Source organism: Neomonachus schauinslandi, chromosome 9 (assembly GCF_002201575.2).
Source record: "Neomonachus schauinslandi chromosome 9, ASM220157v2, whole genome shotgun sequence".
In the NCBI taxonomy this organism is placed as follows: Eukaryota; Metazoa; Chordata; class Mammalia; order Carnivora; family Phocidae; genus Neomonachus; species Neomonachus schauinslandi.
In genome coordinates, this window is record NC_058411.1 from 99,232,524 (window position 1) to 99,247,359 (window position 14,836).

Genomic DNA, 14,836 nt, shown 5'->3' on the forward strand with positions numbered 1-14,836 from the left:
CCGGTCATGATCCCAGGACCCTGGGATCGAGTCCCGCATCGGGCTCCCTGCTCTGTGGGAAGCCTGCTTCTCCCTCTCCCACTCCCCCTGCTTGTGTTCCCTCCCTCGCTGTCTCTGTCAAATAAATAAAATAAAATAAAAAATTAAAATAAATAAATGAATAAATAAATGATTTTATTCATAAATTGGTTTCTGGAATCAACCGTAGGAGGTGTGTTTGAGGGGCTTTGGCAGTCAGATGGAACAACAAAGTTTTAGGAGGATTTTAAATGAAGGTTCCCGAATTGCCATTTAACTGGGGATTTAATAGACAGTAACTGTGAACTGAATTAATAGAATTATTTATATTTATTGCAGGATTATGGCTGTATAAGAAGCTAGGTATAATTTCTATAATTATAGAAACTGTCATGACAAATGAGTCAGATTTAATATGGCAGTTGTATTTTAATAGCATAATTGATTAATACAATCATACTTATTGAAGACTAAATTGTTTTTTAAGGAAAATAAATGTTCCACTGCTTTTAATCTTCAATAGGCAATTTTAATAATCAATTTTATAACTTTATTAAAAAGAGTAAGTGTTTTAATCTAAATTAAATCTAAATTGGGAGTTTTGAAGTGCCACCAAAATATTTTAGTACCTATTTTAATTGGAACATGTGTATTTACAAAGATAAGCAATGCCTTCTTGTATCTGAAAGTTTCCAATTTTATATCAGAAATACTCCTAAAATGCCATTTAACTGAAGAAAGCCTGATTTTAAGAATTCAGAGAGTGAAAGGTCTCCCTCCTGACCGATTATAAACTTTGTTTAATAAAAGGAAGTCTTTGCCATAACTGGATAGGTAATTCCTGGGCGAGAGAGAGAGGAGCTAAGCCCACAATGTCACATACAAATGGCAAACAGCCTGGCCTACAGGAAATCAGGGGAGTCCCCAAGCAACAGAAATGTCAGAACTGTAATGTTTTGAGGCACAGGCAATGAGCAAACTGACAGGGGAAGTACCCTCAACTCTCAAGCATGTTAGATCAAAATGCACGAAGTTAGATTTTCTGGGTATAAAAATAAGTAACATTTATTTTTGTATTTATATACTACCAGTACGTTAACCATTTAAGTGCAGCATCTATAACTTTAGCTCCAATTTTTAAAGTACCAATGTCAACAGAGAAATACAATTGCTATATATGAGATTCAGTTGCAAAGATGCTTATTTCAGCATTATATATAGTATCAAAAAATAAAGGGGAAAAAAGCCCCTATGTCCAATAGGAGTCTGATTAAATAAATGTTCTTCTGTCCAGATAATAGGATATTATAGTCATTTAAAATGATGGCATAAAATATTAATTGACATGGAAAAAATGTTCATGATATACTGTTAAGTAAAAAAACAAAACAGGTGGCAAAGCAGTATATACAGTATAACCCAAATTTTTGTAAAATACACGGGCATGTACAAGAAAATAACTAGAGGCCTTTATACCAAAATTTTAATAGTGATCGTGTGAGTGGTAGGATTACAGATACTGTAAAGTTTTCTTTCGTTTGATTATACATACTTTCTAAGTTCACCATAATGCCATAAAAACGGTTCTTTACATACACTGTGAATGACATATAAGTCATTGATCTGGAATCGACTAGTGACTTCACCTCGAGAGAATCCTGGCATGGTTCTAAATGCTTCAACTAAAATAAAACACAATATTCATAATAATTACAACATCTACATAATTCTCTTTGGTTTCTGAAACATCCTAACACAGATTACTTTATTATTCTTCACAACTACCCAGTAAGGATAGGCGTTCTTCTTCCCAGTTTATAGAGAGAAGCTGAAGCTCGAGAGACTGCAACTATTACAACTATTACATGTGTAAACAGCTGGCCTGTTTGGGTCTCAGTTTCTACATTTGCACTTGAACAATGACCGCCAGTTCTGCTTCTACGAAACACTAACAGATACAGTCTTGCAAGTCTACACTCACACACATGTTCTCTCTCTCTCTTTAAATATTCTATGGCTCTAACTTCATGTTAGGAAAACCACTGCTTATAAATGTGTTTTTGCTTTACACTTAACTTTCTCCCTCAAGGGGCTACTGGGTGGCTAAGTGGGTTAAGCGTCTGCCTTTAGCTCAGGTCATGATCTCAGGTCATGATCTCTAGAGGCCTGCACTCAGGCTCCCTGCTCAGCGGGGAGTGTGCGTGTGCCTCTCCCTCTCCCTCTGCCCCTCCCCACCCACTGCTCATGTTCTCTCTCTCTCCCTCAAATAAATAAATAACATCTTTAGAAAAAAAAACAAAAAACACTTTCTTCCTCAAATCTGAAAATGCTAGAAAACAACAAAATCAATGATATCCTCAAACCTCAATTCTAGTATTTTCTGAAAGCAATTTTGGAGCTGCTGACCTGAACACATACCAGTAACACTGACCCATAAAAATTATTCTCCCTAGGAAACAAATGCAAAGTTTATGTTCATGTCAAAATGTGGTCGTAGGCCCACCTGAATTAGAATCATATGGAGTATTTATTAAACACACAGTGCCTTGAGCCATACCTGAGATCTACTGACTAAAAGGCTCCTTAGAACTTTGTACCAAGGAAGCAGCATTTCAACCAGCTCCCTGGTCATTCTGTATTTGAGAATCAACCAATAGAGATGGATAAGCATAAGGAATGCAAAGATCTTTAGAAATCTGCTTACGTAGAAGACTTTTAAGTCACTTCTACCACCTGCTTCTGTGAGGGACAGGGTCGACTACAATTTCAGGAACAGAAAGTGCTTACCTTTGTCCAAATAAACCATGTAAGAAAAAAACACCTGACAGAGTTCACTGCACTAACTGCAGTGTAGTCCCACGCTCCTAGTCAGTGAGACAGCCTTTTGCCTTTCTGTTCACAGCAGCTAAGCGTCCAGCCAACAGAGTCAGAATTCAATCCAATTATTGGAAATCCCCGTAAAGAGCCCAAGTGGTTAACCTAAGTCTCAAGTAGATGGCAGCAACTATGATAGTCTGAGCGAATCTAAACGTATTTTACCTAAAGTATTTACCAAGCAAACAGCCTGCGGAGATGCAGCATCCACCATGCTGGGACCCCTTACACGTGAACAATCGGATCCATTACACAAATGCTAATACCAGCAACTACAAAGAAATGGGAGCTATCTCTGCAAGTGGACGCCCCCTCCCCCTTCTAAGAACCTCACCTACATTAGCTATCTCTCCCATACCATTGTCTGCAAGTTTCAAATGGAACTGGAAAGGGGGGGGGGTGGTGGAAATCATGGCGCCCCGCATCAGTTGCCTACCTAGTCAAAGGCACTTACAGCATGTCCTGTGTCGGAACACCAGAATACACATTTCTGCCAGTGGGATTTAACCATCTTATCTTCAGAACATTGCCGCTTCCTCTCAATCTGCTATCATAATTGGTGAGGCAGTTTATTCCCATGGAAAATAGCTCAGTACAGGTTGAAGCTGCAAGGGTCATCCAGTTACTCACCACTTCTGCCCAGAATGAGGCTAGAAGGATGAGGACTGGGCACTCAGCCACCTAGGTCAGCACAATCGTCGTCAACAATGCACAGCAAGCGCCAGGACACTGGGAAAGCTTTAAATTTAATGAATTTAACATAGGTGCAGATGCCCAGGAGATGAGGCTCTGCCCCTCTGGATTTACACGTTCAGATCTCTTATGTTCATTGCATAAGGAAGCGTCTGCTGGGCACAAGGGGCCCAGGGGCTAAAAGAAATGGTGTGGGCAAGGCAAGAACATAAAGAAAAAAAGCAACAAACCTGAATAATGTTCCTTTTCCCATCCCATTCCTCTTGTGCTTCATGTGGAAAGTCAAAGTAATCTAAGCAAAGGCTCACAATGGGAAACAGTGATGTGGGTAGAGGATCCTACGCAATGTAGGTGAGAACACAGTAAGGTCTGTGTTCCAGGCAGATTTTTTTTTTTTTTTAAAGATTTTATTTATTTATTTGACAGAGAGAGAGACGGCGAGACAGGGAACACAAGCAGGGGGAGTGGGAGAGGGAGAAGCAGGCCTCCTGCAGAGCAGGGAGCCTGATGTGGGGCTCCATCCCAGGACCCTGGGATCATGACCTGAGCCGAAGGCAGACGCTTAACGACTGAGCAACCCAGGCGCCCCGCAGGCAGATTTTTAAAAATTTCTTTTCAAAACTGATAGAAGTTAAAAATTTCAAGATTGGTAAGGAACGAAGACACAAATTTACTTGGCTCCTGATGGGAAACAACACAATAAATTTCATAAGCATTCATTCCTTTTATGAAAATTGCCAGCAAATCTCATCAGCTAACTACGAAAGTGTTTCCAGCAACACTCCTTAGCTGGGGCCTCCGAAAGGTCAGTCACTGTTCTGAATGCCAGTCAACATGAAGCAGTCGGCATGCTGCTTAGCTAGAAGACTTCTAAGTCACTTCTACCAGCTGCTCCTGTGAGGTGCAGGGTCGACTACAATTTCAGGGAAAGAAATGCTCACCTTTGTCCAAATAACCCAGGTAAGAAATAACACCTGAAGAGCTCACTGAACACTGACACCTCTGCCAAGTGATACCACAGGGAGGCGCCGCTGACAGCGCAGCTCAAGCAGAAAACTCTGGGTTCTCGGGTCCCTTAAACCATCCACCGTATTTTTCAAACATAGAGAACACCTGTAGTCTAAAATAATGGTCAACTCCAAAATCATAAGATCAGCCTCCTGGAGTTTCCTCCTCCTCATCTCTGCGGGTGGAAACCCCAAGTCAGCTCCACACCTGGCATTCCATGGAAAATGTGTCTTTATTGTCCATGGCAAGGAACCAAGAGACCATTCTGGACAGGATGCTGACTCATATCTGCCAAGACACACTGACTGCACAAAGAAAATGGATTTCATTTTGTTTGATGAGACTCAGGAGGCCCTCAGGGCATGGCTGACTGATCAAAAAAAAAAAAAAAAGATTCCTTATCTAGATGATGGGAAAAACCATGCCTCAGCTTAGATTACTGGGGATATGGGTATCAAACCTCAGAAGAAATCATCTCTGCAACACGAAGGTCAGCGGCAGGTCACAGAGAGAGGAGATCCATGGGTGTGGACATATTTTGTTTATTATAATGGCATAGGCTACTCACTTGAGTACCTACTATGTGCCAGGCACTTACCAAGTGCTTCACACAATTCTCCCATGTAATATTCACCACACCTGTAAGAGGTGGGTGTTACTGTCATCCCCATCTTCACCCACGAGGAAACAAATACAAATGCTCACAGAAGGCAGGGACATGCCCAGGGTCACACAGCAGTTCACCTGCAGAGCTGGGACGCAAACCAGGATTCAAAACCCAGGTTCACTGCATTGGGCTATCCTGCCTCCTGGTATAGAAAAGTATCCAAAATTTAAAAATAAGGCAAGAGGAAGCCAGAGTGGCTAAAAGGGCCATCCCAGACTGCCTCTCTGGGTTGTGCTCTCACTCAACGAGCTACTTACTACTGTTGGGCGCAAGCTCTGTGGGGTTACATGTTAACTTGGAGACTATGGTCCAAAGGTTACGGCTTCAGTGCCTTGTAGGACATTAATGGTCTTGCCAGCAATCTTATCCCAACACTCTTCTCTCAGTGCCTATTAATACCCACTCTTTCAAATGTCCCTTTGAACTAGTCTTAAATCCTTTGAGTTAAATAAATGCTTGACATGTGTTCATCCCGTATCTCTATGAGTCATGTTGGTACCGTTCTGAAATTATATTTTGATACCTCTTCATACCACACTCTTCCAAACTGTTCCTAAAAAGGATTTGGGACAGTAACGTGTCCATATGTCTACAGAACTGGACTTACTATTTAGTGCATACAAACATACACACATTTAATAATCTGTAGATAATGATTTGCCACCCACTAATAGTGCATGGCCACTGAAGAGATATCCCAACTGAGGTTTTTTTCAACAGAAAGCTAGAAACTCTCTTCCAGGGTTAGCCATTAATAACATGGTGAGAGAGGGGCAGCCCCTCCCAACAAGGCTAATATGCCAACAAGCCATCTGTCTACTGGAAGTGACTTCAGGGACAGAGTGCCCACGCGCGCACGTGCACACACACGCGCGTACACACACACGCGCGCGCGCACACACACACACACACACAGTTGCCCAAAGTAACCTTCCCACCATCAGCCACAGTGCTGCCTGGCCTGGAATGCCTGCTCTCAGAGTCACTCCTCGGGATCACTCAGCAGCCGTGAGCACTCTGTGTCCAGAGGGTCCCACCAGGAGCTGGACATTCACATGGGTGAAAAGGTGGGGCATCTAGATTAGTGGCGGCAACAGATGCTTCAGAAATTATGTGGGGCTCAGAACTGTACTATCCGGGCACATTAGTTACCTCCCTGTACCTTGGTTTCTCACTCTGTAAAACAGATCATGAGAACATTTAGGGGGATACAGAAAGGATGGACCGAGTAAATGACTTGGAACATGTCTACTACCTTTTCCACACTCAGCTTCTCTGTCGCGGGTCTGGCTCTTGGTTGTATTCGGTTTGGGGTCAATGAAAATAGAGGGCAATGGGGGCTTGGGGAACACTTCTGCCATTAGCACATATTAGATTACTAGTCCGGTTTCAAGATAACCTGTGGCAGCTGCCTGAGAGATGAGAGAGAAAACAAGCACTGCATGGGGTGGGAGGCGGGCTGGGGAGCCCAGCACCTCTCCCAAGACCGGCACAGCACGGCTGTGGTCCTGACTTGCGCAAAGTGTGGTTTAGCTAAGTGCCTAAGAAGAACATTTGGCCCCCAAATCAAATTTCTTCTATTTCCATTCTGCTCTGATCTCACCTCTGCTGAGTCCCTTAGAAAGGATTTCAATGCCCTCTATTTGGCAACCCGATTATATACTTTAGTCATCTAGAACCCTGTCTGCCTTCCATGCATAATTATAGTTCTGAAATATTCCACAGGACCAGCAGGAAAACACAAAGTAGGCCAGCACCCAAAATTCAAACCAAATCAAATTGTAAATGAAGGCTGACACGCAAAATGCAAGCACCATTTTGTGCCCTGCTACTCTATTAGCTCATGAGACAGAAAATTTTAAAATCCGAACAGAGGCAAGAGGAACCAGCAGCCCCACCCTTAACTCAACTGATAGTGAAGAAGTTAGTATTTACTGCCTTAGCACTGCTGACACCAGAAAAGAATCTGGTTACTACACCCAGTATCCCTGGGTGGCAGCGACTGTTGGATTTCTTCGGGGGAAAGAGGTAACAGTTTTTACAAAAAAAAAAAGAAGGAGCGAGAGGCAGGCAGTAAAAGCTAATGCCTACCATTAGAAAGGCACCAGGGACTCTTTCACCCATGTTTTATAGACTTCTTGGCTCAGGTTTGGCATCTATACACCCATGTAGACAAAGAGCATTTTGAAGAAAATCCGAAAATCTGTGATCAGAGTAAAGGTGGCCGTGACTCAGCACTGGTCCCTCTTTGTTCCCAGCAGGGCTGTAAGACGAGAGCTCAGTCGAAAGTAAACTTGATCACAAAGGGAAAGGCCTCAGTGAAGAGAAGGTTCCCTTCCTCCTGTTCCTGCAGAGGAAGGCCTGAGCTGCATGAGCCACAGGGACCTTTCTCACAAGTACAGTGTTCCTCAGACTTCAGGGTTCTTGTAGGTTTGGTCCCTCCCCATCCCCCTCCCTTAGGAGAGAAGCCACCTTTCAGAGACAATCTGCCTCCTGGCATCTTCAAGAGAATACACTCCTAATTGCTGTCTCAGCTGAATGAATATTCCTCCAGGTGTGCAGGTGAAACCAAAAATACACGTCCTGGCCTGCTTTCCACTGGCATGGGATGTTTGTATTTTTGGCCATGCTGGAAAACATGGTTCCATTTTAAAAGTATAAGAAAAAAATAAGTGCATAAACTTGCTTCAGTTATGCTTCTCTCTCCTTGTGCCTGTAAGAAGGGGTGGGGGAAATCACCCGCTTCTGCATCCCTTCCGGAGAACACAAATACTGCTAAAATCAAAACTGGCAATAATAATAGGGCAACTCATTTCCCTCCCCTTCTAGAGAGAGAGAGACCAAAGCTGTATCAGTCTATTGGCACTTACACTAACTCTGGGGTTGTGCTGCTTCTAATTACAATCTATTTTATGTAGTCTGGATTCATCCTTTTCTAATTTAGCTGACTTTCCTTTCTAGTTATTTGGACCCATATGGTAAACCATTCACAGCTGTGTTGTACACTCCACAGTGTATATTTAACCCAAGGCCAATCTAGACCAAGAGACTCCTACAGATTTAAGTCTCAGAAACCTCTTGTTAATTAAGCAATATTACTACTTTTGCATGGCTTTATTCAGTTTATAACTAGACATAAATTAAGGTAAGTAATTGTACAGTCCACCTCAAGCCAGAGTATACACAAAACCACCATGCGTTTGGTTTAGGTAACATACTCAAGAAATACTGAGATCCCTTCAAACTAAAAACAAAGCAGACTTCTGAGCTAAATTCATTTTGTGAAAACAGATCAAAGCTCACTAGGGAACTGTTATCCTTTCTGGCTACTGTCCAGATTCTGGAACTGTCTCCTTGCTGCCTCATCTCACCAGCCATGCGTCCCCCTTCTCTGTACTCACCTTGTGTGGTCTGGGATCTGTATACAATTTGACTACTATTTACATAGAGGTTAAATATTTACTTTTTCACACAGTCTCAGGGGCTGTGTAAATAAGATTAAATAAATTTAATGAAATACAATCCTTACCCTCAAGGAACTCACATTCTGGTGGGAGAAACAAATCCATACATAAATAACTACAACACAATATGACAAGAGCTGTAAATTACTTACATGAAGCATCTGAGACACAGACCAAGGAATAATTGATTCTGCCTCCTTCTCAGAGAAAGCGTGAAGAGGCTGTGTATGGGCTCACTCCGAGAGGTGAGTGGGAACCGCGTGGGTGTTAGAAGTGGGCTAACACTCCCACGAGATGGGGGCTGCACACCCCTGTCAGAGTAAAAGCTCCGAATAGCCTGGAGATGAAGCTAGAGAGAGGATCTGCAATGGATGAAGCAAGGAGACCCATGAAGAGGACAGAAGCCATGACAGCCCAGGTGAGAGAGGATGTGGCTGAGGGGAAGGAGGAATAATAACTGTTTCCGGTCCTCATGACCAGTCCAGATCTCACCCAGTTCTGCCCCTCCTTCTAATCACCCCCACGCCAGGCCTGCTCCAGTTTACCACCCTCTGTTTCAAAGCAAGAGAAGGACCCTCCAGACTTGCTCCCAGCTGTCCTTCCTGAGAGCACTCAGACCAACAGGAAGTCCGTTGTCAGTCGGACCGAGCAGGTAATGCCCAGAGAGCTCTGTGCTTGGCACGGGCGGGCCCGCGTCCTGGGCTACCCTACCTGGGAGAGGGAGGCCCACATAGTCATCTTTTCATGGTCCTTTGGCCTTTGTTTATATCAGCATTCAAGGGTCACCCGCTGTTTTCTTTGATGTCAAGGAAACAGCAATCACAGAGTATTGTGTTCTTCTGTAAAGGGCTTGAGACTGGAGTGGAGTGAAGGTGTGCCACAAGCTTCTTAATTACACAATAGAAGGCCTTTTAAACGGGAGGCTAAAATATTAATTAGCTCATTTTTAAAAGTGGTATGAGTTATCTACAAATATCAAGAGGAAGGGGAAAGGGACAAAGGGATGTTACTTTCCCAACTACTGATTTCATTTTTATTTGTAATTAATTTATTGCTTTCCATTTGTGAAGTTGATACATGTCATCACAGAAAATTTGGAAAACACAGAATATGCTGAAAGCACAAGAAAGGAAAAGAATCAGTTCCACAACTGACAACTTTAAGGTGAATGCATGTTAAAACGAGCATTCTAAAATTGTGATAGTTGCACAACTCGGTGAACACACTAAAAAATTTAATGGCACATTTTATATAGGTAAATTGTATGAATGTGAACTATATCTCAATAAAAATTGTTCATAAATTTTATTTTTCACATTTCACATTCTACAGATATTCTATGTTAACACAGAGGGAGTTACCATAACCTATTAAGTCATTCCCCAACTAGCTGGGTTTTTCACTACCATAACCAATGCTGATATAAACATCTTTGGTACACTGAGCTCTATATGAGTATCATTTTCTTTCTCCTCAATAGTTTCCTAGAAGGATTTAAGGTTCCCAAACATACTAACAACCCAGAAATTATTTTATAAGACTAAGAGAATTAACTCAAGAAAATTCAGTTACTCTCTACAATTACTAGGCACCAAAAATAAGTAAGTGGTCCTAAGTGAAAGTCACTAGGCATTAAGTCTGAAGAGAAGATAGGGCACCTAAAGCTGGGCCACAAATATGACATGTATCTGATATCAATAGAATCACAACTGCAAAATGTTTTTCATGTCTGAAAATAACTTATGGCTAAGGAAAAAAGTCCAATCCTCAACAGGTGGGTGGCACAACATCGGGGTGTTTAAGAACACAGGCTTGGGGCTGGACAAAGTTGTTCAAACCCCAATTTGAACCAAGGCCAAGAAACCTGGACCATGTTAATCCTAAACTGTGTCACCCATAAATTGGAGAGGATATAACACTACATCAGGATGAATCTGAAGTTCACCTAAGAAGAACATTCCTAAAGCGCTTGGTGCAATGCCTTCCCATAATGAGCACTCAATAAATAGTGGCAACCAGGATCATGGTGATGTCAGCTGCTTTTGACCAAACTGGAATGCAGGAATCCAAATCTAAGCCCTCCAGACGTCTCTGTTTAGAAACTATTTTCCGACTAACTCAGAAAGGGCCTGAAGGTATTTTTATTACCATGGGAGTTTCAGCTGTGACCAGAGCTCATTTGCGCAATCTTTACATTCCAGGGCGCTTAAAAGCTTTCTCATGCAAGGATGAAAGCAGCCTTTGTCAAACTTGTAAAAGGCACCTTCTTTGTCAGATGAGTTAACTGTGAGGTGAGTTAAGTGTGTTTCTGCAGTGGCGTGTTCGGAAACCCCAGGAATGTAGGCACACCCAAATAGTGAGATAGGGTGAGTTGTAGGAAAGTGGGTTGTGCGTATGTGCATGCGAACGCTTGCGAGAGAGTGTGTGTGTGTGTTAGTGTGTGTTGAGATAACACATTTTGACCACTATCTACATGGCAGGCACCACTTCATACTTCCCAACTGTGTGTGGTGGAACTTTGATTAGCCCTACTTTGTATGTGGAAGCTGAAGCTAAGAAGTGCAGTGTTTTTCCAGAGTCAGCTAGCTAGGAAATGAGTGGCAGAGCCAAGATGTGAAGGGCCATGATTGCACAATCCCTCATCCACTACACCCCAGCTCCACCAAAGAGAACGATCTGTGGTGAGATAAGCCTGCACGTTTTAGTCTCATTTTCTGATTAGTGACTTCCTGACTTCCCAACCTGGCATTTGGCAAGTATGGTCATTTGAAAGCCTCAATAAAAGAAGACTTTTGAAAGGTCTAATTTGGATGCTTCCTTATTCTCCCTCCAGCTGTCCAGGCAGTCATTCTGGGAGGTACCCAGTGTCCCCAGGGGATGTAAGGCTGCTTTAGGATGATGCAAATCCTTGTGTCCTGTCAGAGCCACAGGACGTAAAAGATCTTTCTCCTTTCCGTCCTATCTCTGGAAACAAAGTCACCAGTTTCTCCAAGGGTTTTAGGAAAGATGGCGATATAATTTATCCCGCAAAACAAAACAATTCTGAGAGTGAAAAGGGGCACAATCAGTAAATAATGCAGACATAAATAAGCCAGGAATATGATCACCCTTGTTTTAGGTTCCTAGGTCATCCCAGTTGAGGTTCCCAGTCTATCGGTGACCTGCATTTGAATTGTACAAGTGTGTTTGTCAATAAGTTAAAACACTGTACTTCCAAGAGAAAACTGTCCATGGTTCTTCACCAGAGGTATGAACCAGCATCTGCTCTGGTTGATGGGTCATGTCTGCATCTCAATCGAGCCTCATGGTGAAAGAAGTGCTTTGTCCAAAAGGGGAAAGAGTGTGGTGTCACAAGCATCACCCCAATAATCACAATGTCCCAGGGATTCGAGGGATGGAGCAAGCCCAAAGACACACTCTTCATTAACATAAGCCAAGGAGTCTGAACATTAACTTTTATAGACACAGAAAACAGCACAATGATGACCCGAACAAGTTCTTACTCAATCCCACCCAATTAAATGCTTTACCCGCTTTATTTCGAAAGGAAGTTCTTATGCCTTCTGGCCCTCTCTTACTCATCCCAGAACTCGAGGAAATACACTCATTCTGACACCTCTTCTAATTCAAGGTCCAGGTCTAAGGAGTGGTGTAACTAGTAGGGTTAAAAAAAAAAAAAAGTCCGGGGGCGCCTGGGTGGCTCAGTTGGTTAAGCGACTGCCTTCAGCTCAGGTCATGATCCTGGAGTCCCAGGATCAAGTCCCGCATCGGGCTCCCTGCTCGGCAGGGAGCCTGCTTCTGCCTCTGACCCTCCCCCCTCTCATGTGCTCTCTCTCTCCTCTCATCCTCTCTCTCAAATAAATAAAAAAATCTTAAAAAAAAAGTCCGAATTTTTTGTTCATTAGATCTAAAAGCAAATTAGTACAATTTTTCCCAGCATTTTTCCAACAAATGTGTTGAAATACAGGGGGATACAGGACAAAAAAAAGCCAGTTTGGGATCACCATGACCAACCTCTTCCTTATAAAAAGAGACACGGAGGCTTCCAAGTGAACAGCAGAGCCAAAAACACGCATCCAGGCAATCAGGCCTCCTGCTCTCAGCTGAGGCCTGTTTCCCTGTTACTACGCTCCTTGGTTAAAATACTTTCTCATGTTTTAAGTCTTCCCTCCAAAGAGAGGAAGGAAGAGGAAGGGAGAAAGGAAAGGATGAAGGGAGGGAGGGAGGAAGGAAGGGTGGGGTGAGATGGGGAAGGTTTAGATCCACTCCATTAAAGCTCGAGCACAATTTCAAATGACTAGTAAATGGAGATTTGAGGGAGAATGAAGAGACAACTAAAAATGCCCGTCATTGTCAGCCTGACAAGAGGACAAATGTCACCTACCTTTGGTCTTGATGGCCGTTTCAATATTCAGAGCATCACGCTCAGCATCAAAATTGGTGTATGCTTTGACCGACCCGTATGCACTTGGGGGCGTGGAGTGCTGAGGTTAAAAGACAAACATACTCAAATCATACACATTTAAAATCTTCCCCTGAAATATCCCTAAAATAGATTTTTTTCTATTGTTTCTTTAAACAATTCAAATCATTCATAGACTAGGTAACTAGGTAAGTATTAATGTGCCATCACACAGAGAATAAGAAACTTCACTGTTTCTAATGAGAATTTATTTTCAAAAGCTCAGCTAGTATAGAAAATGCTGTTTGTATTTTCACTTATCCTACCTCTAGTGCAAGCTCAAAAGCAGACAACCCAAAGCTGGGCACTGGAAACCATTTATCTGGGAAGGCTTTGAAAAGCATTAAACTGGGCTGGCAACAATTTGAAACAAGCTGAAAATGTGGAAATGCCTGGATGACAAGTGTGTTTAGCCAAGTTTTTGCTACAGGCATCTGAATTTCCACAGGGCCTGTTATCATTGAGCTCACAATTTTTTAAAATGCAAATGTATAATGCTGGCCTGCTTGTTTCAGACTATCAGATAAGTGAGGGAAGCCCGGGCACCAAGGTGGTCAGGCCTCCTGGCCCACATCCTCTTTGTGTTCGCTAAGTTCCTGCTTCCCGCTCTCTCCTCTGTTGTCTGTAACACTAAGCTTTTAACCCTATGGCTACCACTCTTCCTATTTTTTTCTTTTTTAAAAAAAATTTTTTCTGGGGCGCCTGGGTGGCTTAGTCGTTGGGCATCTGCCTTTGGCTCAGGTCATGATCCCAGGGTCCTGAGATCGAGCCCTGCATCGGACTCCCTGCTCCACGGGAAGTCTGCTTCTCCCTTTCCCACTCCCCCCTGCTTGTATTCCCTCTCTTGCTATCTCTCTCTCTCTGTCTCTGTCATATAAATAAAAAATCTTTAAAAAAAAATTTTTTTTTCTTACTGCCTTTTAAACCATACTCTCTTCCTTTTCCAATGCTTTTCAAAACCCATTACCTTGCCTGATCTGATGGACCCATTTCCATCCCACCCCACCACCCCAGATTGAGGTAAGGACAGTAGTATGTGTCTACATCAGTTCTACTATCCGAAGTGTTAATTACTCTTCTTCCTTGAGAGCTCTTACAGCTTCCCTCCTCCCTGCTACCCGGTCCCAAAGCAAAGGGCAGGCAAAAGAAGATGGACAATGTGGTTTAGGTTGTCAGTGGAACCATCCACCTTCAACACCAAGATTCGTCTATCCACGACCTCCCCTGAGTACATAATGCCCATCATAATGTGATGACTTTGCCTTAGCTCAGTTTCTGGGAAGAGTCAGAGTCTGAGGTGCCCTGACTTACCTCTCCACCCACAGGCAACACATTATGAGACATCCCAGCACCCGTTTCATTTGCTGTTATTAGGAGTGCGATTATACAAGGAAGTAACTAAGATGACATCCTCTCAAATGTTTCCCAGGGCAAACCAGAAATCTAAGTTCAGGACTAGACAGAGTATTTCAAAATGCACTTGTGACCATCTTGGCCAAATAGTGAATCCAGTTAACATTTATAACTCTGAAGCACAGTGGATTATTAAAGTATTTTCCATCTAATTTTACTGAACTTTCCAGTAAGATTAAACCAGTGGAAATGGAACATACATTTAGGCAAAGGTAAGGACAAAGGGTTATTCTGAAA

At 42.7% G+C, this 14,836-nt stretch overlaps 1 protein-coding gene across 2 annotated transcripts in view; it reads right to left on the reverse strand.

The window, feature by feature from the left end:
- ANXA2 (annexin A2) overlaps window positions 1-14,836 on the reverse strand; it is a 44,386-nt gene that overhangs the window by 16,087 nt on the left and 13,463 nt on the right. For both annotated transcript variants that reach the window (XM_021693748.2, XM_021693749.1), the window contains exon 3: window positions 13,109-13,208. In XM_021693748.2, the coding sequence (XP_021549423.1) occupies window positions 13,109-13,208 (100 nt within the window). The remainder of the gene's footprint in view (window positions 1-13,108; window positions 13,209-14,836) is intronic.